The sequence below is a fragment of the Bombus flavifrons genome, chromosome 5, assembly GCF_040668555.2.
Source record: "Bombus flavifrons isolate JBK064 chromosome 5, iyBomFlav1_principal, whole genome shotgun sequence".
NCBI classification, from domain to species: Eukaryota; Metazoa; Arthropoda; class Insecta; order Hymenoptera; family Apidae; genus Bombus; species Bombus flavifrons.
In genome coordinates this window covers 17771531-17797106 of record NC_138446.1, presented here as the reverse complement: position 1 = coordinate 17797106, position 25576 = coordinate 17771531, and the positions used below count along the sequence as shown (strand labels likewise).

The window sequence follows — 25576 nt, the reverse complement described above, 5'->3', positions numbered from 1 at the left end:
GACAACGATTCTTCGCGTTGCTTTAGGACTTCTACCGCACAGGTACCGCTACTCCTAAAACCGTGCCACTTAGACATATGTATTTACTTACTTACGTAGTCGACGGCTAGAAACGACCGTTGACGCTTCCAGCATATGTATAGTTCAACGTTCGATACGTTTATGCTACTCTACGTAGACGTCTATTGCAAAAGAATGTTCTTTTTAGATGTGGATTAATTTACAAATTTGTCGTATTAAACGAAAGAGAAGAAAACTGAAAGACTACCAATGGAATATGTGTGGATTGTTTCTTCGTAGATAATATAATATTCGATCGACGATACAGACGATGATCGTTGGAAATGTTTCGTGATCTTAGAAACGCTTATGTCGTTATCGACTATATCCAATTTTTTGTCCAGCTTTGCAAGATTTTCGAGTAATCGAACATTTCGTAGATGAAAAATCACCAGCGGGCCGTTTAATTCGCGGATTCGTCTCCTTGCCTCTTCTTTTTTGTCATTTTTCCTCTGGCACATTTCCCTTTATACTTTTTCTAATCGTACCCTTTCTTCCATCTGATATTCTGAATATTTCCTTCTCTATCCTCGGGCTAAACGTTCTATTCTGGTTTCGTGTTCGAAATTAAGAGTGTTGCAGTCTTTCTCTTCTTCTATTTCCTACCGCTTTTTCTTCTTTCTCCGATGTACCTACTCGTGGAGAAATGTAAAAGAAAATAATATAGTAGAAAGAGAAAAGTAGGGTGAATAAGATAATATATAACATTTTTCAAGAATATCGAATACCGTATCTTTGGCAGTTAAGTTTGTACAACATTTACAAATTTAACTGGATAAACCACGCGGTAGCTAATATTTTCTTGCAGTATCTATTCTATTCAAAGTTATTTTCAAATATTTTCGTGGCAATCTTTACACTTTTATTCTTATTTATAAAAGAATGTGCTGCCATCTGTCGACGATTGCTTAAACAGGCTGTTTACAGATACAAAGTGATGGAAGAAGAAATCATTTGGGCAACTGTAAAACGAAATTTTGGAAATAATCTTTTCATGCTTCGGAAATATCTAAGATAAACAAATGGCGTTCTACGATAACGAACATTGGCTTTTATCACATATTAGAGATAGTTTTTTATCAACCGACAACACAGGTACATAGCAGATTCTATTTAGGTTAAAAATGAACTGTAAACTTCCTTCTGTGATGTTTCTAAAAGGTCAATGTGAAATGGTGATGCTTGGAGAAGATATACCTAAACAACTAAGATCCAATGGAATGTTACAATGTTATCCTGGCATGGAAGAAAGCGACGACGAAGATCTAGATGCTCTCGCAGAATCCTATGACATACAAATGGGTAAATTTAAAAAAGAAAAAAAATAAAAAGTATTTTTTCTACAAAAGATGACGTTACTTGATTTTATAACCAGATAGCAAAAATATCTGAAATTTGTTTGACATAAATATATATACTTTAGATCTGTGATTTTAATATTGATATAGATATGGAATACAGTCACAGAGAACGCACTAATACCGCGCAAAGATTAGAGAAAATGGATCTTGAAAGGGAAAAGGCTGCTAAAGTCAGTGTAAAGTGGAGAAATGATTCTGTTATACCTGTTACTCAACAAACAGAATTATTTCAAAGGAAAGATTTTCGTAAAAAGACTGGCCAAACTAAAAGATATTCTCTCTTGTCTGAACAACTCGAAAAGTGTCCAAATGTACCGCAAAATCCATTTATAGAATACGCCAAGTTTGATGGCAGCGTATGTGTTAATAAATTTTGCAAATTTTAATGAAATTGCTGCTTGACGATACCACTTATATGAATTTTATTGCAGGCACAAGTAGATATTCCTATAAGAAAGTACAGGATATTTATGTGTATGTTACCTAAAAATCAAAGAACGTATCCCATTCATATACTTGTACTTGCTACGGCAAAAGTGCTAGAATTTATTGGATTAATTTGCTATAAATATGCAAATGAACATCCAGATCACCCTTTAAAGTAATTACTCTAATGAATTCTGTAGTAGTTTGTGTTGTTCAGTTTATATTTAACCAATACAAACTACGCTGATTCTTTGATGTTTTCAGGGATGATATCACAAGATATGGCTTATATTTTACTGAAGATGATGGAGAAGTTGACTGGGATTTACCGTGCTTGGATCCTAGGGAAACGATATCTAAATTTGAATTCACAACGTTAGGTCTTGCCGAAATGAAACCCAGCGATAGGGCGCGACACAACATGTTTAATTGGGTTGAATTAACTAACGAGGAAGATTTTCTAGAAGGTCAAAACGAAGAAGAAGAAGTTGCTGAAGATTTAGCAAAAATGGAAGGACATACGACTGCTATGGAAGCTCCGTTGTATCAGTCGTACAGGTATTTTTTATTTATTAGAATCATAAAATAACTTGCAAGTAATATGTAACATTTTATATAGGGTATACATAATTAATAAAGTCAGGACAAAGACTGAAATATATCTAGGAATATCTGGTGAAAAAATTGAAATCAATCCAATAATAACAGGGAAAGGTGCAGGACGCTTTTGGAATAGGCAAAGAGCTGTTAGTTATCAAATAGACAATATTGCCTGGTGCGAAGTGACAGAAACAAAGGGAACGAAAACAATTTTTACATTAGTTTATACACCACACTCGTCTACTTCCGAAAATATTTTAGGTTGGTCTAGTTTAAACATACTACGTAACATAAACAAATTGCTCAAGAAACGGACATAATGCTAAGAAATATCATCTTTTCACAGTACCCTCTGGACAGTTGCATTCTCTGCATCAATCAGCATCGTTTAAAAACCATGAATTTGAAGCCGATTCGATGACAGCTGAAGAAATTGTCAGGAAAATAAATCATATATTGGAATTACACAATAGCATATCAAGAAAAGAATATCTATCTCAGAAAGAAAGAAAAGCGGCGAGACGGAAAAGTTTTCATTTGCATAGATGACAGCTCTATTGGTTTCTATATTCTATTTTAAATTATTTAAAACATTAATTATGTCAATGTGATAAAACAAATGTTTACTTCGATACACATATGATCCTATTGTCATTTTAATGGTTGCACCATAAATCTCTCGTACCAAGATAAAATCTTTTTTCTTTGAGTATTTAAGTAGTAAACGATATTCTCATTTGTCCAGTTATTTATTCTTGTTTAGAATGTGAATATATGTACATTTATTTATTTATTTATTTTATGTATCATTATATTTGTTTTAATATCTACTGAGGTAAAAAAATTATACATTTGCATTACGTCAATAATTAATCTTGTGTTAAAAATTATTTACAATATGTAATGGTATTTCTAATGTCATGAGCCTAACATCTCAATAATTTTGTCATTAACTTTACACAGTCTTCTTTCCATTTGCCGAACAAATCTTTGATTTAATTTGTAAGTTAGATTATACAATACTGATGTCTTTGCAACTGTATCTGACAGCTTTTTATAATTTCTGTAAATATGTTGATAATTTGGCCGGGCTGTAACAAAGGCTTTCTCATATTCTGCTAAAGCATTCAAATCTAAAAGTTGTCCTCGATTCTCTAAATATAATTTTTGCTTTGCAAGATTTTTTCGTTGTACTTTCCTTTGCTTTAATATCTCTATCCATTCTTTTCTTTCATTTCTTAAATTAATTATATATTCTTCTAAATCTATAGGTTTTTCTGGCGATATTTTAGATACGCATTTTATTGCATCTTCAGCATCAACAGTTTTTCCATCTTCTACACACTGTGTACCTTCAATTGTAAAATATCATTTATTAAATGTCGATTAAAAATTAATTTTTCCGATAATTTATTATTGTGTGAAATGTTACTGAAATGATATGTTATTAATATTTTTTAAATATTGTAAAGTTTCGTACAAAAAACAGAATAAATTAACTAACCTTCATATTCGTTAAATGTAATTGTACGACTTTGAAAAACAGAAGATCGCCGTTTATGAACAGTTTTCGTACATTCTGAGTTCTTCTCTGAATGTGATGCATCCACTGAATGAAAATGATCCATTTTATCAATTAAATATACTTCCTATAGAAAAATAGTTTGCAGCCCCGACAAAGATTCAGTTGAATTTCAAATGAACCAATCACAACGCAGTATTAAAGATACATTTAGTAAACCGTATAAGAAATAGCATAAACTTATAATTTCTTATTCTATTATTACAAAATTCTATCAAAATATTTTCATATGATCTCTTCGTGAAATTTAAAAATATCCCCTTCATAATGCAAGAATTATAATATTTTAAATACAGATTTTAGGTTAAAGGTTAGAAGAAGAATATTAATCGATCATCATTCATCTATTGATAAACTAAATTAATTTAATTTGTGCTTATATGTTAAAAAACAAATAGAAACAAATATGCTATACTTCTTCAAAAATTCTGAATATTAGATATATTATATATTATATTAATTATAAATTTTACTTAACATTGAATCAATATTTTATTAGTAAAAAAATTTTCAGTTTTACTAAAAGGTTCTAAAAAAGTTTAACTATCTTGCTTAAAAACACGTGTTTTTCTTTAAAAAATATCTGTAATATTATTCAAGGTAAAAAGAAATTTGCCTACATATTATAGAAAAGTTTTGAACTCTCCAGAAATTTCTACTGAGTGTACAGTGTGTAGTTTGCAGTCGATTCGTCGATTCTCAAGAGTCGAGACAAATTTGTAACGAACGAGGTGTTATAGTCAAGAAACATTGAATTGTACGATTTTAACGTCATTATCAATAGGATAATCGAGTGAGTGTTGACTTTCTTTTTTCTTACCATTAAACGTTTAGAAATTCTATTTATCGCTAATTTTGAAGGAAGAAATGTCGACAAAGGCTGACGAGGTAAGCAATTTTTTAATTTTTTAAATTACTTTTTATATCATCAATGATAAGAAAAATATAATGCTTTTTGTACAACAAAACAATTATCGCATATGTGACTATAGAGAAATACAATTCCGGTATAATAAAATATTAGAGCGTGCTATCCGTATGTATGTATGTATGTATGTATGTATGTACATCGAAATTACAGTAGAAGTTAATCATGTGAATTTTTTACGAAATTAATAGTGATTGTCCTAAATAGAATTGTTCAAAGGAAATTTTATTGAACATAATCAATACATGGAACAACTGTATTTTGTTTTACAGTTAAAATTGGACATTGAAGAATTTAACAGTTTACTTCAAAAAGCTAATCGTCAAAAAAGCAAAGATGTTCTCAGTCTTGAAATTAGAAAGTTGCAAACAGAGTTAGCAAGATTGATAGAAGAAAATCAAATATCTCAGACAAAGCCTGCTGTTGCAGTGTCCAACTCTTCTCAAAAGTGTTATGAAGTTAAACTTAATAACTATGGTTGGGATCAAACAAATACGACAGTAAAATTATACGTCACATTGAAAGATGTGCATCAGTTGGCTAAAGAAGCTGTGACTTGTAACTTTACTGAGAAATCTTTTGATCTCCATATTCTTGGATTGAACAATAAAAATTATAGTTTAACAATTAATAATTTATGCGAAGATATTGATACAGATAAGAGTAGTGTTAGAACCAAGGCTGATATGGTGATAATATCCCTTATCAAAAAGGTTGCGAAACATTGGTCACATGTAACAAGTGTAGAAAAAAGAATCAAGGAATCAAAGACATCTTCAGCTCCAGATATAAGTGAAGATGGTGACCCCAGCACTAGTTTGATGAATTTAATGAAGAAGATGTATCAAGAAGGAGATGACGAAATAAAAAAGACAATAGCCAAAGCGTGGACAGAAACTCAAGAGAAGAAAGCAGCAGGATTGTCAGACTATTCTTAATTTCATGTCTATAAATATTTAGGTTTATTATTTTTTTAGGTTATTAATGTACAAAATTAAATTATATTATGTAAAACATTAAAATGTAAAAGTGCTATAAGAATTGTATGTTTTTCAATTGTTATGTATTGTGAATTCAAATATTCATTGGTTTTATGAGAAAAATCTTTTTGTATTGTATAAACACATAATTATTTCATACATTTTCAAAATAATGTATTTCGAATCAAATAAAAACTTTGATTATATGGATTATTAAGAATTAATGTATTTTGTTTTCTTACAACAATGGTAATAGTATATACTATACATTTCCGAAACATTTCTATTCCTTATTTACACACCATAAGCCAATTTACTTCTGTATATTATTAATTCAATAAAAAAGGATTATAAAAAAAATGTAAATGGTTTCACTAATTTCTTTTACAGTAATGATGATAAATTTATGTAATGATGCATTTAGAAGTTTCCATTTTCTATAAATGTTGTAATTGATGTTTTTCGCAAACATAACTGTACACCTGAAAAGAATTTTAAAATCCAACTATGTTAATGTTGTATTTTTCAAATTATACTCAATAATACTGTAGGAATAAAGATTCATAACGATAATGAGTGATTAGTATATACATTAAGTGTCCAGGAGGTGGCGTTAAAAGGTGTGGTCCCTCTTAGCGCCCAGATTAGACCTGAGGGGTGGCTCCCTCAGCTTGAGAGGGGACACAAGAGTGCTCGGCAGCAATTCGAAAGGGGTCTGGGGGCACTTCTGTTAAACGTTAGGTAGGCCACCGTGGGGTTTTAGTCGGTAAGAGTCCGACACTACCCCGCCGCTTCCCCCAGAACAGCAGCGGGGTGTCCATGAGGAATTCCCCACGTAAAAAAAAAAGTATATACATTAAGTGAAAGAAAACACATATATTATATGAAATACATAAGTTATATGTAACATGTTGATTTGTACATAGCACATATTAGGTTAAGTAAAAAGTTCTGAGCGTTTTTCGCTAGATGTCTTTAGTGAGCCATATCTCACGATGTGCACATCGCATCGAGTCATAGTATACACCGATTTCAAGGTGATATTACGCATCAAAAAGGTTCTTTGTCAGTTTTGTGTTCGGTGAAGCCAGTTGTGTGTTACAGCGTTCGAAAATGGAGATAAAAAAAGAGAAAATTCGATACATTCTTCAGTACCACTACGACCAAGGTGAAAAGGCGGAGCAGGCGGCCAAAAAAATTTGTGCTGTTTATGGACCCAGTACAGTATCGAATGCAACAGCAAAGCGGTGGTTCCAACGATTCCGTTCTGGTAATATGGACGTCGAAGATGAGGCACGCTCTGGTAGGCCAATCGTCGAAAATGTGGATAAAATCATGGAAATCGTCGAGTCGGACCGGCATGTGAGCACTTATTCCATTGCCCAGGAACTGAAGATTAGCCAGAAAACCGTTTGGAACCATTTGCATGAGGCTGGTCTCAAGAGGAAGCTCGACGTATGGGTGCCACATGAATTGACGCAAAAGAACCTTTTGGACCGAATTGATGCCTGCGATTCTTTGTTGAGACGTAACGAAATCGACCCATTTTTGAAGCGGATGGTGACTGGCGATGAAAAATGGGTCACATACGAGAACAACAGCCGAAAAAGATCGTGGTCCAATCGCGGTGGGCCGGCCCAAACGATCGCCAAGCGTGGATTAACGGCCAAGAAGGTTTTATTGTGTGTTTGGTGGGATTGGAAGGGAATCATCCATTATGAGCTGCTCCCATCGGGGCAAACACTTAATTCGGACCTCTATTGTCAACAACTGACCAGACTGAAGCAGGCGATCGACCAGAAGCGGCCAGAATTGGCCAATAGCAAAGGTGTTGTGTTCCATCAAGACAACGCCAGGCCGCACACATCTTTAACGACGCGTCAGAAGCTCCGAGAGCTTGGCTGGGAGGTTCTATCGCATCCGCCGTACAGTCCAGACCTGGCACCAAGCGATTATCACCTTTTTAAGTTTTTGCAAAATTTTCTTGATGGTACAAAACTGGCCTCAAGAGAGGCTTGTGAAAATGAGCTGGTCAAGTTTTTTACCAATAGGGACGAGGACTTCTTCAACCGCGGAATTATGAAATTGCCTTCAAAATGGACAAAAGTAATCGAACAAAACGGCGCATATTTAATCTAAATCGAATAATCTTGACTATGTTAATTTCATCGTCGAAATAAAGCGAAAAAGCGCTCAGAACTTTTTACTTCACCTAATATATGTATAATTTTTTTCTAAAATAAAATTCGTAAATATTAATGCTTTTTTAACATGTAAATTATAGTACTGTCAACAAATAAAATACCACATGCGCCATTTATTTATTTATATTTTGAAATAATATTCTTGTTATCTTTTATACATTTATATTTCTAACAATAAAAGGTCACAAGCTTATAAACAAGATTATTATGTAATATTTCCAATCTAAAATTACAAGAATTCAATATAACTAATGTTAAAAAATTCATGTTATGTAATATTGGAACATTGGATTTAATTACTTATAAATTATAGGAATACATAGTAATTTTAAGAGAAAGTTATACAGCTAACGTTAATAGTTTGAATTTCTTTATCAGTGTTAACTAACATTCACTAGTATATTTAATTACAAATAAAAATAATATCACATAGCATGAATATTTTTACCATACTAACAGGAAACGCTTTTCCAGTGTCATATTTGTGGTATTGCGTGCTTTCGTGATTATCATCTGCTTTTATAATGAACAAAACAGTGTTTTACAAAATTTTATTTAAAAAGGGTATAGAAGTATAAATAAATAATTTTACTTATTCATACACACACACACGCACATTGAATCGCTTGCAGCATTGCACATGAATGGATGAAAATATGAAATAGATACTTAAAAATTTCTATAAAATTTTATGAATAAAATATATTTCATGTAATTTTATAAAACGCACGTAAAATTTTAATTTAGTTTTTTTTTCATTTTGTAAATAACTTCTCTATCTAGTTGAACTATCCGGATCATTTACAAAATTAAAATTATATTTTCCACCCAAACATTTCCATCTCTATAGAAACTGTTCTATTATTTTTTTCAAGCAAAAGAAATTAACATCTGTTTTATACATGTATAAAATCTTGTTTAAGAATGCATTACAATTTACATGTATTTATTATATCAAAGACCATTATATAAATGGTTAGGTGATTCATTAAAAATAAAAAAGTTAATAATATAAAATTATTGTAAATATAAATGTATAAATGTATAAATGAAAAAAAAGTATATATATATATATATATATATATATATATGTATGTATATATATATGTATTTATCAAAATGTATATATATATACGATTAGAGTTAAAATCTTGGGCCTGTAAAGAAATTTAAAACAGGGAAGTAAAATATGAATTGAAATTAATAATTAATATTATCTGTCCCCTATCTAACTGTAGCACACATTCGCTATGTGCAATAAATTCTTGATGAAATCCTTGATAAAAATATTAAAAACAAGTCTTTGGTTTACAAGTTAAGACTAAATTGTAATCAAGATGTGAATAATAAGAACTCTATTAATTTACCATGAAATAATTACTGTACTCTAGGAAGAAATATTTGATTGCACTTCATGACTAGTGGCATGAAAAACTTCCATCATTGCATTTCGTGTCTTTTCTATTAAATCTTCAACATCAGCTGAAGTTAATCCTTCTGTAGATATTGGTGGTAATGTTGTTATAATAACTCGACCTTCATATCATCAATTAGATTATCGCATAATGTTTTGTATTCAAATAAATATAAATATTTATACATAAAAAAGTCTTACCGGCATCGAATCTCTTTTCTTTAGAAGATAGAAAATAATAAGAAGAAAATACAACAGGTAATATAGGTAACTGAGCATTGATTGCAACATGAAAGGCACCTTTTTTAAATGAATGAATTTGTCCAGTGTTGCGTCTAGTACCCTCAGGAAATATCCATAACTTAATCTACATAAAAAGCATGGAAAAATAAGTATCTAGGAAACTGAATATTACCTTTTGCAGAAATTTCTATATAATATATTATATATATATATATTATATTATATATATTATATAAATCAAATTACCTTATCTTCCTTGAGATAGACTGCGGCACTATTTAAAATTGAACGGGCTTTATCTGACTGCATTTTATCTATAAATATCAATCCACAAAGCCAAGCAACTAAACCAAATGGCCATGCATAAAAAATCTGTTTTTTTGCTATAACTGTGCACTTTTGCATTATTGGCCATACTTGGTACATTCCCAGTATATCTAAAGAACTTTGATGATTTGATACTATTATACATGCCCTTTCTTTTTCTAAATGTTCTGTCCCCCTTAATTCCCAACGTAGTCCGATAAGGTGAGCACAAATAGAAAACACAGCCGATCCTAATCTAAAATTATATTTCATATATTTTTTTGAATTAATAAAATATTAATAATTTGTATAATTAATGCAAGGTCTATTATGTTAGTAACAAAATTATTGACAAATGGTGGATTAGTTTTTAATTTGTAAAAAATGCAGCATATATATTTGTATATGTATATATATACATATATATGTATATATACACACACATACACACATATATACATACGTGTGTGTATATATATATATATATATCATTTTTATAAATCATTCTAATTATCTTTTTTTGTTGCATTGTTCATTACTATATAATATTATATAAATATATGTTAAAGAATCAAATACAAATATAATGAAAATTATGTACAGAATAAATGAGTGATTATAATAAAACTAAAACTTCAATACAATGTTAATTAAAATGTTTACATGTTATTTTATTAAAGAATACATTTCAATAAATAAACTTTACACATATTTTTGCAAATTTAACAATAAAAATAAAAATTTTATTTTACGTTTACAAACGATATTATTATATATTACTTAAAAAAATTAATTTTACAATTCACATTATTTTCCAATCTAAATTTACGCATTTATGTGGCATTTCTGGGGTGAGAATTCCAAGTTATTTAAAAAAACGTCATCGCTGTATCGGGATTGTTATCCATATGCTATATCACCATCGTTCAATAAATTTGTCCTATTAGTTTGAACAAAATTAATCAGAATGAAAATATAAGCAATAGAACATAATTAAATAGAAAAATAAGAGAACGGAACATAGAAATATAACAAGATAGATAACATTCATATTTTCAAAATTGGTGTAATTACTAACAAATAGTTTTTCACGTTCTTCGGTCGAAAGACCACAATCGGGAGGAGGATTAATGAATTCAGCATTGCAATTCCATAATAGAGAAAAAACTTGAGATAATAACGAAAGGTTCTGCTCACTTCATATAATACAGGTATCAGAAGAAAGAGACCGACTAGGATCACCTCGAAACACGAAGGTGCCATCTTTTATGGCGAGAAAGGGCGAATACTATACCTAATATTTTCTTTATACTACACCAGCGAAATCAGTATTACACTTTTCTGCACTATCTTACGTAGTTCTAAAGATTTTCAACTACTGTAGGATATTATGAGGAAGCCACGCCTTTTATACATTAATCACAAACACATAGCTTATTTTTTAACAAAGCTACTCTTTTAGCTTTGTACTGTCTACAGATTGTAAAAATACAAGGCAGACCTATGACTGGCCACGAGCACGAGGTTTGCTGCCTACTGCCGAAATTGATTCAGGGCGAACCGCGGGCTAACGATTGTCGATTTTTTGGTGAGATAAAACACAAGTGCCTTGCAGCTCGCAGCTATGTACAGAGTGCAAACTTTGTTCTCAATATTTAAAGCTTATATCATAGTTTATTTCTCTGATGTTAAATAATTATGTATTTGTTGAAATTCTAGAAAAACAAGCAATAAAATACTACATGTAGACGAATAATAGCTACTTATATAACTCATTAGGATTAATGTAATGAATTTACGTTGAATACTCAAACTTAAGCAAAAAATTACGTCGCTTTTTATTTTCACGTCATTCGATGATTATACAATAAACTTATAATTCCTATAGTTGAAATATTTGAGTGATGTAGGTGTTTTATTTATAAATAGAAGAGAGTTCTTTCGGTACGTACACTTTCGGTAACAGCCAATCATCATGCTGGATTTATAAATATGATTTCAGATTTTTTCACTTATTACAATTTATAAGTCTTTGAAGAGCTTTTTTGCACTCCATAACCTTCAATCAAACTTTCATATTTTCTTATATGATTGTTTCTTTCTTTTTCATTATTCTATTCAATATCCTTTTCCATAATATATAAATAATTTATCTAGGTTTCAAATATCAATTTACGAATTAATTTATTAAATCTATATATACATGTGTAAACGTGTATTACATATTATTTGTCTGATTCAACATTTTATGAATATCTTTTATAAGAAAATTTAATGAATTATGTTATGGTTCGGGACTTTATGCGCGAGGTTGTTGTGTGCGGTTTTCGATTATAAGCTTTGTCAAGTATTAATTGATCCCTAATGAAATTACTTTCTATATTGTTAATGGAACGTTTCATAACTATGTTATCATTATGGTTATCCTAACATGACTTATGTAAATATTTACGTACCGACGTAAACTTTGAATAGCAATAAAAAAGCAGTATGTGCTTTTCATGTAAATTTATATAGAATAATCTACATATTATTTATGTATACCTTGTTGTATCGTATTATTTTGGTAACTTAAAATTATCTTATTTGAATGATATTATATTTATGATATTTAATAATATAACTCAGATTTGATCTTGCAAGCCAGTTTCCAAATAATATACATCATATATACATATATGATATCAGAATATTTATAATATATAATTTCATGACATATTTTTATTAATTTAAAAATTAAAGGTATATATTAGGTTGTAAATTTGGAATTAAAATTATTATTATTTAAGATAAAATTAATTTAAAATTTCGATTATGATACCGTATCTCTAGGAGTAGCAGATAGGTCGATAGTTCGCGCGGCAAATAAAGAAAGCATAAAGTTTTAAATTTTTCTACTACACCTCCTAATTATATACATGTGTAATAGATAGGTTATTTGTTCGTTGCTCACGTTTAAGATTATACCAATTACCGATAGGTCGAGTGAATTTAAAATTTTTTACGGTATAACTCAAATTTATACTTCGAGATCATAGTAAAGGAACTTGGTACGATATAAATATTTAAATCTAAAACAATTATTATATTAAGCAGGTATTATAACTAAAAGAAATCATTTAATGTCCAGTTTGCTTACAATTCTTCGGTTTGCATTAAAAAATTAAAATTATTAGATATTCCAGTTAATTATTTAACTTATTTGTAGAGAATAATATTTATAGATTAATATTTGATAGAAAAATGCAAGTGGATTTACAAAAGCGTGAAAACACTCAAACTACAATATTAGCATTATTAATTACACGTAAAGGAGGATGTACTTTAAAGCAGCTAAGTAATGATTATTATGAGTTAGAGGGTGAACATATACCATGGAAAGATTTAGGATACAACTCTTTATTAAGTTTTCTACATAGTATGTCAAAAACAGTACAAATAGAACATAAAGATAATACAGTTATTATACATGGTATTGCATCAGAGAAATCCAAACACGTTAGTAAATTAATAGCCGGCCAAAAAACTCAGAAACCTTCAGTTGGAAGAAAATCACACAGACCAAATCACTATTTTCCTACAACTGCTCCTAGTAGAATTCGTATACCAGCTGAGATATTAAGCAAGGTAGTCAGTTTAGTTAAAGATAAACCTAATGGCTTAAATAAGGATTATATACTTCAAGAAATTCATTCACGTATGCCTTTTGTGAAAATTACTATGAAAGAAATGGAAGAACAGTTACAAGAATTATCACATAGAATTTTTCAAACGAATAATAAGATTTATCCAAACCGATCTAAAGTTAAGAATTCTAATAATTTAAAAGGCCGCAATGATATGTCCCACTCTAAATCCAAATTGCCAATTATCACTGCTGCTGGAAATGAAGATTCAGATGATATGTTAGATTGTGAAGATGTCCCTGAGGTTACACATCTCAATCATACATCTAAACCTAATTACACAAAGTCAAATACAAAGACCAAATCTACATCTAGTTTCATAAAGGAAACTAAATACCAAGATCAAGAAATGCAACATAGTAATAATATTAAAACGAAATTTGATGATGATATAATGAAAGCTAAAGAAAACGTTTTAGATAAGAAAGATATTGAAATACTTATAAATGAAAGAATTAAATTTCGTTTGGAAAAGCTTATTCAAAACCACTCTGACGGGATTTGGTGTGCTGATCTACCAGAAAAATATTTAGAAGAATATAAAGTTCCTTTGAATTATGCAGAACTTGGTTTTAATAGCGTTAGAGAATTTGCATCACAGTTACCTGATATCTTTCATTGCATTCAACCTCGTGACACAGGAGATTTCATGCTTTATTATGCAAAGAGGGAAATACCTTCAAATAAACTAACAAAGAAACATGAAGCTAATAATATTGCACAGTGGTATAATATTTATGAATCAAGTAATGAAGAAGCAGTTCCAGCATCAGTGGTAAAGATTCTTTGTTTCAATGATTTAAGAATTTTATTAACTATTTACAAAAATTCAATAACATTAATTTCGTAACATTTTATTCTTAGTCGCTCGATACATGTAAGAAGTTAATACCAGATAATGTAATGAGTATTGGAGACTATGTAGGTTGCATAAACGTTGCAGATTTAGAACAGAATGAAGAACCTTTTATAGAAGTTATTGTTGTAGAAGTCTTCACACCTTCATTCTTTTGGATACAACTTCGTAAAAAACAAAAGACATTTAAAATGTTCATGGATGATTTACAGTATGTATAATTACACTAAACAATTATTATAACTATAATTAGACAATTATAATTCATAATATTTATATTAATAATCGTGTTCTACAGTAAGTTTTATACAGTGCAATATGAACAATATGCAATTCCACTACTTGTACTAGAAAAAGGTTTGAATTGTGCATGTGTATACAATGGAATATGGCATAGGGGTATAATTAAGGCTGTGAAACCAGATTTTCAAGTGACTGTAAGTATAAGTAGTATGTTCAGTTTAAACATATACCTACTGTTGTGTCTCTATTATTCCTATGATATATTGACATATTATTTGTATTTAATGTAATAACTATTATTTATACCAATTTATTACAGGTAATGTTTTATGACTATGGAACACTGAAAACATATTCTCCCGATGCAATATATTACTTACATAAAAGGTTTTCCATTCTGCCAGCACAGGCAATACCATGTGGTTTAATTAATACTAGGCCGTGTACAGGATCTAAATGGTCCCGTAGTGCTACTCATCATTTTGCACTAAGAACATCTGATATACCTTTAGTTGCAACAATTGCAACAATTAATAAGGAGGTAAAAATATTTAAAAAATTCAAGTATCTATTTTTTGTGATCTATATTTTAATTAAATTTGTTTTAAAATAATTATGAATATCGTGGGACTTCTTATTACAGGATAATTCAATGATGGTAAATTTGACTGACACATTAGAAGATGAAGATGTGCACATTAGTGATTGGTTAGTGGAGCAAAAGCTAGCAGAATATGGAAAAATGGTTTGTATTAAAAAACGGAATTTTCCAGTTTGTTATTACTTAGAGTGTCAAGAGCGTTCTAAACGACAAAAATTTAACGACATTCATAAAATAAAGGAAAAATTGTCCAAAAATTCTGGAAATAAAATAGTACACAATCCAGATTCTGACATAGGCTTATCTCACAGTAGTAATTTTAATGAAGTAAATAGTAATAAAGAAGATTCCTATAATAAATTGATTTCACATAGAGGAAAGAGCAAAAGATCAGAATATTTTGAATCGACTAATTCCTCTAAAAATGATTTTTTAATTGAAAAAATGCATGATTCTGTCACAAATCCTGAAAAGAAACATCCAAGAAAAACAGAATCCTTATACAAAATGTTATTACACCTTAAATTAAAATCTATTGATTCTACCAAAATTAATAATGAAAATAATGATAATAGTAATAATCAAATTTGTGAGACCATAGCAAATAAAAAATGTTTAGATTCAAGTTCTGTATTAAATCTACCCATTGAACAAAAATCGTACGAAAAGTCTGTCATATCGTGTCATAATAATATGGAACATAAAAACACTACATCTGATACTTCGTCTATTGATCTTTCTGCTAATAACAGAAAAAATATTAAAACTTTAGATAATGAATGTAATATCTTAAAAGAGCGTAACAATATTCCTGAACAATATGGTTCTGTCACAAATCCTGAAAAGAAACATCCAAGAAAAACAGAATCTTTATACAAAATGTTATTAAATCTTAAATTAAAATCTATTGATTCTACCAGAATTAATAATGATAATAATGATAATAGTAATAATCAAATTTGTGAGACCATAGCAAATAAAAAATGTTTAGATTCAAGTTCTGTATTAAATCAACCCATTGAACAAAAATTGTATGAAAAGTCTGTCATATCATGTCATAATAATATGGAACATAATGACACTACATCTAATACTTCGTCTATTGATCTTTCTGCTAATAACAGAAAAAATAGTAAAACTTTAGATAATGAATGTAATATTTTAAAAGAGCATACCAATATTTCTGAACAATATGGTTCTGTCACAAATCCTGAAAAGAAACATCCAAGAAAAACAGAATCTTTATACAAAATGTTATTACATCTTAAATTAAAATCTATTGATTCTACCAAAATTAATAATGATAATAATGATAATAGTAATAATCAAATTTGTGAGACCATAGCAAATAAAAAATGTTTAGATTCAAGTTCTGTATTAAATCAACCCATTGAACAAAAATCGTATGAAAAGTCTGTCATATCATGTCATAATAATATGGAACATAATAACACTATATCTGATACTTCGTCTATTGATCTTTCTGCTAATGACAGAAAAAATAGTAAAAGTTTAGATAATGAATGTAATATTTTAAAAGAGCGTAACAATATTCCTAAACAATATGCTAATCATTTTGATATTCAAGAATCAGAAGACGAAGTATATATTAGTGAAGCGGAAGATTGTACTGATGCACATGAAGTATGTATAACAGAGAACATAGATTGGTCTATTATTTTGAAAAATGCATTGCGAGAAAAGAACTATATAACACAAAAAAGTGAATCGAAAATACCTCGTGAAACATCTATTAGGAAACAAAGTAATGTACCATTAGCTGATAATTGTTTCTTGAAAGTAGTATATAATAGCTCTTATTCTGCTTTGCATGATAAAGATATACACTGGTCATCAACTGGAAATATTGCTAAAATGTCAAATGTATCTCCATTAATTTTAGAAAATATTGAAAGACGTAAAAAGCGCATAAAAAATAATGTAATAATTGCTATATCACAAAAAATATTAGGAATGTTGACAGACCAAAAATTATATGATGTATCTAGAAATGTAAAAGATACGCAACCTATAAGTTCATCACAGAAAACTAATAATACTAGTGTTGAAAATGATACTAGTTTAATTCCTTTAGAAAATTATGAACAAAATGATTACATTTGTACGAAAACCATTACTTCTAAGCAAAAATTATTGGAGAAATTATCATCAATAAAAGATATATCAAATGACAATTCAAGTTTAGATTCGGACGATTTAAGCACATTAACAGAATCTACATCATTTCATTGTCATATTGATGGTAATAATAATAATAATAATAATAATAATAAATGTAAAAAGTATGAAAGCAATACGAACATTCATGAAAGTACATCAAATGAATCTTGGTCAGAGATTGATGTTGAATGTTCTGTTAAAACAGAAGCAATAAATTCAAACACACAGGAATTCTTTAAACCTATGATCAACAATTCGGAAGTATATGAGAAAAAAGAAATATCCAAATCTGCAAATAACTTAGAAGATCTGACCCTAGTATCAACATCATCACAACAATCAACAACAACAGAAAAATCAGATTTGATAGAAAATATTAATTGTTCAGAAGAATCATCATTGAATGTAGAAGTAAAAGAATCAGTAGAATCAATGAATATAGAAATTGAAAAATCGGAAGGATCAATGGAAAAATCATTATTGAGTGAAGAAACTAGACAAACAGAAGTGGTATCAGTCGAAGAATTAATACAATCTAATACAGTAATTGAAATGTCCAACATACCAGTTTTTAATGATGTTGATACAGAATCTAACGAAGAAGAACAACAATTGGATGCACATATATCATATGCTGAGCTTTCTAATCTTTCTAAAACTACGTTTAATGAGAGCACTCAAATTAAATTCTGTGACAATGAATTTGACTCACGTTTAAGTACAGCAGAAATAAACGATTCAAATTCAATTGAGGATGGAAATTGTATAGAAACTTATACAAATATAGAAGGTGATACTTATGAAGTTATGTATTCAGATAGAATCAGTAATCAGGAGGATAAAATGGAAGACTTGACAAATAAAAGTATCAAAGTTGAAAGTCATATACCCGTAATACATTCTGAAAACAATTCAGAGAGAAGTAATGAATGTATATCTAATCTAAATTATAAATCACAAGGTAAAGCGAGAACATTAGTAGAAATGTTAAATAATAAATGTAAAAAGTATGAAAATGATGCAAACATTCATGAATGTACATCAAATGGATCTTGGTCAGAAATTGACATTGAGTGTAAAAAATATGAAAGCAATACAAACATTCATGAAAGTACATTAAATGAATCTTGGTCAGAGATTGATGTTGAATGTTCTGTTAAAACAGAAGCAATAAATTCAAACTCACAGGAATTCTTTAAACCTACGATCAACAATTCGGAAGTATATGAGAAAGAAGAAATATCCACATTTGCAGATAATCTAGAAGATCTGACCCCAGTATCAACATCATCACAACAATCAACAACAACAAAAAAATCAGATTTGATAGAAAATACTAATTGTTCAGAAGAATCATCATTGAATGTAGAAGCAAAAGAATCAGTAGAATCAATGAATATAGAAATTAGAAAATCGGAAGGATCAACGGAAAAATCATTATTGAGTGAAGAAACTAGACAAACAGAAGCGGTATCAGTCGAAGAATTAATAAAATCTAACACAGTAATTGAAAAGTCCGACATACCGGTTTTTAATGATGTTGATATAGAATGTGATGAAGAAGAAGAACAATGGGATGTACATATATCATATTCTGACCTTTCTAATCTTCTGAAAAGTATGATTGATGGGAGTACTCAAAATAAATTCAGTGACAATGAATTTGACTCACGTTTAAGTACAACAGAAATAAAAGATTCAAATTCAATTGAGGATGAAAATTGTATAGAAACTTATACAAATATAGAAGGTGATACTTATGAAGTTATGTATTCAGATAGAATCAGTAATCAGGAGGATAAAATGGAAGACTTGACAAATAAAAGTATCAAAGTTGAAAGTCATATACCCGTAATACATTCTGAAAACAATTCAGAGAGAAATAATGAATGTATATCTAATCTAAATTATAAATCACAAGGCAAAGCGAGAACATTAATAGAAATGTTAAATAAAGCGAAGTTATTGCAAAAAGATCGTTCATATAAATAACAGAAGTACTTAACTTTATGCCCAAAAGAATTAAAAGTTTCTGATTTTTACAATTCATGCTCATTTTTAACTTTGTTCTTTTCTTTTAGATATCATGTATAATCAATATATTGTTTTTATTATATAATACTGCTATATATTTGTTTACTGTAATTGCTTAATTACAGTGTATTTTTACATGTTAATCAAAACAAATTGGCTTTTCTGTTTTTTGGGAAAAATACGACCTTTATGTTATTACAAGTCTTGTATCATGTGTTTATTTGTTACTTATGTAATAAAAACTTTTAGACAAAAAATCAACCGTCTACATTTTACTATATACCAATAGTTTTATAATATTCTTACATAATACATAACAATCTCATAAAGTGATAATTTTTCCCAAACTAATCAATTTAAAGAGTATGCACATATTACTAGTTAAATACATAGGATATAATATTATTTGATATGTCTTTTATTCTTTTTTAATTAGGAAAATAGTGTTGATATGAGTAATCTGTTGCTTTATGTGGAAGAGAATTTAATATTTATGCCTGAACGATGTTATGAAAAGGAGACTGACATATATAATGGCAATAACAAAAAATTATCTGAAAATGCTACTGATGTGCCCTTGGTATCACCACAAAGTATCTTAAATGATATGTTCTTTAAGCCTTCATCAGAATGTACACTATTTGATGAACAAGAGATATTGCTAGCGGAAAAAAACATTCAAGATCAAATTTTTCAGAACAATTCAACTTTTAATAAAAACAATACTAATCCATTTTTACAAGCTGAAATTCCTTATGGTCAAGTTAATAATGACAGAAGCTCACAAAAGTTTATGCAATTATGGAATGAAAATTTGCAAATGCAAATACAACACTTAATGCAAATAAACGCAACACTTCGTTTACTTCTTTATGAAGTAATAAAAAGCTCTCTAAAGAATAACAGTTCAACATATGATAAAAGTACACTAAATATGATAAAAAGCGTACTTTTGAATATTAATAAACAGATGCCAATATTTGTAAATCCCTTACATGTAAACACTGAAAGTGCATATGAAAATATTTCTTCAAATGGAAATGTTCATACCGAAAAAGAAACTGCTATAAACAAAAATGTTGACTGCCCCGTGGAATATGTTGCACCTGCTGCTATAAATAAGCAGCCATTAACTAGTAATTTTTATGATAGAATTCATACTCATATTGACTCTTCTCAAAATAATTACATTCAGGATGAAGATAGAAATTTGAATACAGTGAATTATAATTCTTTAATATCTGGAAGTAATGATACTAATGCAATAAATCAATCTTTGCTAAATCAACAGATGTCAGTAACATCATGTGTTTCTCCAGGATTTGGAAAATTTAGTAACAAATGTTTTACAAGTACTGATCTTTCAACACCTATAGAACATTCTATGCATAATGGAACGTCTTTCAAAGAAACAAATCCTTTCAGACTTAGTTTAGCAGGTAAATTACAAATACTTGATTCAGAAGAGGAAAAATGTTCTCATTCTAATGATTTATTATATATTTTAAATAAAAATCATGGTGAACATGATTTGATAACTTTTGAAGATGATAACTCCAATACAAATCGAAATTTGGACGATCTTAAGAATAGATTATTTAATCATCAATATTATGTTTCTGACTTTCTGGAAAACACAAACAATGTTAAAAATAACTTATTTACAGAAAATGTAAAACCTTTTAATCATAACTGGAATGTGGATGATAATATTAACACAACATCCAAAAGCATTATCAGTGGTCAATCTACAGAACATAGTGCTCGCCAGAAAGAAATGGAGAATCAATGTTTTTTGCCATCCAAAAAATCTTTTATTGATGATGATTTACAGTTTGTTGAGGAAATATACAAACAGGAGCCAGTCCAGGCAAATGGTATCTTCAATTTTAATCAACTGTCGTGTGTACAAAGTAATGATTTTGTTGTATCAGAAGAAAATTTGAATTGTAAAAGTATTAACGAAAATGTTATATTTCCTCCAAATTATGATTTCAGTAGTTCTAGATCTTCTAGCTTATTACCTGGTAATATTTCAGAATATTTTCATTTAGCAAATAATACAAATATCGATGAAAAACATTTAACATGTTGTTCACTTACTTCTCATACATTATACAACTCATCTCCAATAATGGAACTTAATGAAGCACACAATGGTCAGAAATCAGTAGTAAGTTCGGTAGACGTATGGAGCAAACCGCTGAAAGATACTACTGAATCAAATAATTACAGTAAAATTTGCTGGGTTTCTGAAAATAACGAAGAAAAAGTAATATGTAATAAAAATCAACAAGAAAATAGAATACAAAATTTTATTCCAGATGATACATCAGATTTTGAAGTTGATGCATATAATGCAGGGGCAAAGAACTCATATTTAAAGAAAACTGAGTTTACTGTTGGAAAAGTCATATACATTCCAAAATGTCTATCTTCAAATTGTAGAATGTTCTTTCGAGCAGTTGGTATGTTTTATAATAGTTATAAATATGGAAATTCCATACTGATGAAAATAATCTCACAATAATTTTTGTAGAACTACCCAAACAAATAATACATATATTTTATTATCAAGAAGAAGGATGGTTGTTAGTAGATGAATTCATTCAAGTACTTACTGAATCAGAGACCACTATAGATATGGCAAAATTATTACATGCATTCAATATATATGTCCAGTTTAAAGAAATTGATAGAACTAAGAATTCAATAGAATTTATAAAAAGTGGCAGGTAATTATCATAAATATTTTATTAAAGATAATATCTGTTATTCATTAAATGCAAAGAGAGAATATCTTTTTTAGTATATTGTCGAAAGCAACATATGATATAATAAATGGTAGTGATAAATTATGCTTAATACCATTGAAATCACTCTTAAAGGTATTATACAAATTGGAAATTATATCATATAAAGATATCAATAATATCTTTGTACATGAACAATTTGTAAATGGTTCAACTAAACATAAGATTTGGGTAAATATTATGATCATACTGTATTAAAACAAGTAATATTTTGTATTCATACATTGCATATAACACTAGGTTTTACTTTGTTTTAGTTAATTATCAATGCTTATGGAGAATTTAAATATTATATTGAAAATAGACAATAGTTAAGTAATGTTAACTAACTATGTATATTTTATCAATATAACTATAGCAGTATATCATATTACATTAATATAATCTTTACAATATTGGTTATTCGTGCATAAATAATGTAATATAACGAAAGAAAGACGATAGTTTTCATTTTGTATTATTAGTAATTATGTGTGAAGATTAAGTTGGACTGATAAATTTAAGAAGGATATTTTGTTATATTCTACTATTAATTTCTTTTTCTTGTTTATTCTACTTTCAGTTATTAACTTGATTTTTTATTTTGATTATAGGATTTAAATATATATATATACATATATTTTCTTTTTCTTTAGATATTCTATCTTTTTTAAGCACTTGATAAACATCAGATTTAATTACGATATTACTTTAATACAAAGGTCAAATAGTTTAAGTTTAAAAATATACATAGTTATGAAATATATGAAAATAAACTTTTGAAATATGTAAATAAATATACATACATGTATATAAAAGAATCATGTACACGGTATGTGATTCTTTTACATATATCATTAGATGTCACGTGCATTGAGCACCCTCTAGTAGTGTTCACTTAAACTTTGTCAAGGAGGCAGGAAAGAAGTATTACATCTAATTCGAACTATATCAAAGTGATAATTAACATTTCAATTTGAATTGTGTATTAAGTAAACACGTAGATTTTTTTTTTACTGAAACATAATGGCAAGCTCGAACGACGCAGAACACGGGCTTACTGGCTTATCGAAATATTTTAATAGTGTCACCGAACGTGGTCGAGCAAATGTAAGTAACCTCAAAATCTGCTATTTGTTCTGTTGACGATATAGAATTTTCTAGTTAATACCTTAAAAGTTGTATCACAATTTAATATGTGGCGGCACTATTTTTCTTTTTACAGGTGGCTTTGTCATCAATCGGTGGAATGGTTGTTCTAGGCCTATACTTCTATTTAAAACCAAAAAGTAAAAAGACAGACGAAAAATGAATCAATAACAAAATTAAATACAGTAGATACATTATGTAATATTAATTTCTGCGTTACTTTATTCTCATTAGGAATAAAGAATTATTAATTATTAAAACCTCATCATTTATTTTTATTAATATATCGCAATGTATCAAAACTTTTAGAACAAGAATTTTTAATTTTTTGTAAATTAAACATATTGTGTCTAAAAATAAATTTAACTGTACCTATACTTACTACCTTTGTATGGATATTTTAATGTTCATAATATTATTCAACTATGATGTAGGACAATCCCATTTAATATAGGGCATTATTAATGAAAGGAATAGTATGAAAAATGTGTTTATGTAATTAATTATAAATTAAAATATCTACAAAGCTGGAATGGTTCTGAATAGCTACAATTGCAAGGAAATAATATCTACAATTAATTTATGATATATTTTTATTGCCTATACTATTTATATAATCACAATAATTTCGAATTTAATTACCTGTTAATCGAAACCTTGTGATTAGAATACAATGTATATTTATGTGATTCATACTATTTTTTATCATATAACTATGAGAGCGTTTATTTTCCCTCTATTTGACTCTAAATTTTGATATTACTACTTTAAGAATGATGTAGTTTCGTTGCCATACGTTTTTTTTTTTTAAATTCAAATCAATCAAAATTCATCACAAAGTTCTAACTAAATCAGTTCTCGTTTTTTGTATTTATACATATCATTTGTAACATTTTGTGTTGCTTATAAAAGTTTGTACGCTTGATAGAAATAATAGAACAAAATATATTGATAACATGTATATCTCCTTTTACATGAAATATTCTTAACAAAAGTATATCGACGTTTACAGAAGAATTATTGCGACATAATATAAAAGAATCTAAACGATCTAGTCATAGTAAATAATTTCAGGTACATGTTTGTATTCCATTCTAAAGTACTAAGGTATAGATCTAAAAAAATAAAAATACAGGCATACTTTTTTAGTTATGAGATAAAAGATTTCAATGAAGTGAATAACGTGCTTATTTTACACGGAGGGAAGACCGTTATATGATAAACATAAATATTAATTATTACATATGTGAATGTTTTTATTTTTTTGATCAGTATAATACACCTTAGCATCTTAGAATAATAAGTGAGCTATAACGAATACAATATTTTTGCGTTTCAATGTTTCGGTTATACACATCCAAGTATTCTATTATAAATGACGTTTCGAAATAACCGATTTGTTTCGCGATCTAAATATTTATTTATTTTTTATCCTTTTCAAGATACAAAATCGAGTGAAATTTTATTCCTATCGAATTTGGATATTATTTACATTCGTTCAAACATTGTAAGCAGTGCTGGAGAATTGTTGATAATACTGTATTTGCGTAAATTTTTGATTCTTGTTTACAAATAAATTCAGCCTCTTTATAAGAATAGGAGTAATGGGGAACATTGATCTTATTTTAGTCATTTCTCTTTCAATGCCTGTTTTCAGAAAAGATAGTGGACATTATAGATATAACTTATACATCAAAAATAAGTTTCACCTATAAGTCTCTATTTAAACATATCAAAATAGTTTGGGTATATTTACAACTTGCTAAAATTTCTGTGGATTATAACAACGCGAGAATGCCTTTTTACATATATATGCGTTTCATAACTAATATATATATATATATATATCAGTTACTTATATGAAATAATTTTATGCTTGTACAAGGTAATCACTCCTTTTATACGTTTTGTAAACACGTACTGATTTATG

The 25576-nt window shown here is 28.6% G+C and overlaps 5 protein-coding genes across 12 annotated transcripts; 3 read left to right on the top strand and 2 right to left on the bottom strand.

Annotated features, from left to right (window-relative positions):
- Positions 1 to 970: 970 nt before the first annotated feature.
- Sin1 (SAPK-interacting protein 1) lies at positions 971 to 3316 on the top strand. The gene is made up of 7 exons (XM_069114064.1): positions 971 to 1155; positions 1222 to 1362; positions 1509 to 1777; positions 1853 to 2022; positions 2112 to 2405; positions 2467 to 2708; positions 2794 to 3316. The coding sequence occupies exons 1-7, from the start codon at positions 1083 to 1085 to the stop codon at positions 2994 to 2996; spliced, it is 1392 nt and encodes a 463-aa protein (XP_068970165.1). The 5' UTR covers positions 971 to 1082; the 3' UTR covers positions 2997 to 3316.
- LOC138180315 (uncharacterized) lies at positions 2792 to 4325 on the bottom strand. Its single transcript, XM_069114070.1, has 2 exons — positions 3952 to 4325; positions 2792 to 3799 (listed from the first exon to the last, which is right to left on the bottom strand). Exons 1-2 carry the CDS (start codon positions 4073 to 4075, stop codon positions 3366 to 3368), a joined length of 558 nt encoding a protein of 185 aa, XP_068970171.1. The 5' UTR covers positions 4076 to 4325; the 3' UTR covers positions 2792 to 3365.
- A 173-nt stretch (positions 4326 to 4498) lies between these two features.
- LOC138180314 (calcyclin-binding protein) lies at positions 4499 to 5998 on the top strand. Its single transcript, XM_069114069.1, has 2 exons — positions 4499 to 4917; positions 5230 to 5998. Exons 1-2 carry the CDS (start codon positions 4897 to 4899, stop codon positions 5893 to 5895), a joined length of 687 nt encoding a protein of 228 aa, XP_068970170.1. The 5' UTR covers positions 4499 to 4896; the 3' UTR covers positions 5896 to 5998.
- A 3233-nt stretch (positions 5999 to 9231) lies between these two features.
- On the bottom strand, positions 9232 to 21894 carry Agpat1 (1-Acylglycerol-3-phosphate O-acyltransferase 1). 3 transcript variants are annotated; one of them, XM_069114066.1, is made up of 5 exons: positions 11183 to 11993; positions 10045 to 10360; positions 9757 to 9922; positions 9509 to 9677; positions 9233 to 9417 (listed from the first exon to the last, which is right to left on the bottom strand). In XM_069114066.1, exons 1-4 carry the CDS (start codon positions 11365 to 11367, stop codon positions 9529 to 9531), a joined length of 816 nt encoding a protein of 271 aa, XP_068970167.1. In that variant the 5' UTR covers positions 11368 to 11993; the 3' UTR covers positions 9233 to 9417; positions 9509 to 9528. The 3 variants fall into 3 exon arrangements, with proteins under 3 accessions (XP_068970169.1, XP_068970167.1, XP_068970166.1); XM_069114068.1 differs by lacking the exon at positions 11183 to 11993 and adding an exon at positions 21809 to 21894 and having other exon boundaries at positions 9232 to 9677; XM_069114065.1 differs by having other exon boundaries at positions 9234 to 9677; positions 11183 to 11990.
- LOC138180310 (uncharacterized) lies at positions 12706 to 23911 on the top strand. 6 transcript variants are annotated; one of them, XM_069114063.1, is made up of 12 exons: positions 12706 to 13154; positions 13313 to 14565; positions 14655 to 14857; positions 14945 to 15083; positions 15209 to 15430; positions 15533 to 15634; positions 20142 to 21582; positions 22030 to 22173; positions 22245 to 22440; positions 22515 to 22689; positions 22776 to 23607; positions 23723 to 23911. In XM_069114063.1, the coding sequence occupies exons 2-11, from the start codon at positions 13348 to 13350 to the stop codon at positions 22827 to 22829; spliced, it is 3894 nt and encodes a 1297-aa protein (XP_068970164.1). In that variant the 5' UTR covers positions 12706 to 13154; positions 13313 to 13347; the 3' UTR covers positions 22830 to 23607; positions 23723 to 23911. The 6 variants fall into 6 exon arrangements, with proteins under 6 accessions (XP_068970164.1, XP_068970162.1, XP_068970161.1 ...); XM_069114061.1 differs by having other exon boundaries at positions 12711 to 13154; positions 21745 to 22173; XM_069114060.1 differs by having other exon boundaries at positions 12711 to 13154; positions 20142 to 21618; positions 21745 to 22173.
- Positions 23912 to 25576: the final 1665 nt, after the last annotated feature.

Excerpts from the sequence above, each read along its gene's own strand:
- Sin1 (XM_069114064.1), top strand. The coding sequence starts at position 1,083 with ATGGCGTTCTACGATAACGAACATTGGCTTTTATCACATATTAGAGAT. Across the intron at positions 1,156-1,221 it reads TTTATCAACCGACAACACAG|GTCAATGTGAAATGGTGATG; the intron begins GTACATAGCAGA and ends TGTTTCTAAAAG. Across the intron at positions 2,709-2,793 it reads TACTTCCGAAAATATTTTAG|TACCCTCTGGACAGTTGCAT; the intron begins GTTGGTCTAGTT and ends ATCTTTTCACAG.
- LOC138180315 (XM_069114070.1), bottom strand. The coding sequence starts at position 4,075 with ATGGATCATTTTCATTCAGTGGATGCATCACATTCAGAGAAGAACTCA. Across the intron at positions 3,800-3,951 it reads TACATTTAACGAATATGAAG|GTACACAGTGTGTAGAAGAT; the intron begins GTTAGTTAATTT and ends TTACAATTGAAG.
- LOC138180314 (XM_069114069.1), top strand. The coding sequence starts at position 4,897 with ATGTCGACAAAGGCTGACGAG. Across the intron at positions 4,918-5,229 it reads TGTCGACAAAGGCTGACGAG|TTAAAATTGGACATTGAAGA; the intron begins GTAAGCAATTTT and ends TTTGTTTTACAG.
- Agpat1 (XM_069114066.1), bottom strand. The coding sequence starts at position 11,367 with ATGGCACCTTCGTGTTTCGAGGTGATCCTAGTCGGTCTCTTTCTTCTG. Across the intron at positions 10,361-11,182 it reads AAGAACGTGAAAAACTATTT|ATTAGGATCGGCTGTGTTTT; the intron begins GTTAGTAATTAC and ends ATATAATTTTAG. Across the intron at positions 9,678-9,756 it reads AGAAAAGAGATTCGATGCCG|GTCGAGTTATTATAACAACA; the intron begins GTAAGACTTTTT and ends GATGATATGAAG.
- LOC138180310 (XM_069114058.1), top strand. The coding sequence starts at position 13,348 with ATGCAAGTGGATTTACAAAAGCGTGAAAACACTCAAACTACAATATTA. Across the intron at positions 22,441-22,514 it reads GAATTTATAAAAAGTGGCAG|TATATTGTCGAAAGCAACAT; the intron begins GTAATTATCATA and ends TATCTTTTTTAG. Across the intron at positions 22,690-22,775 it reads CAACTAAACATAAGATTTGG|TTAATTATCAATGCTTATGG; the intron begins GTAAATATTATG and ends ACTTTGTTTTAG.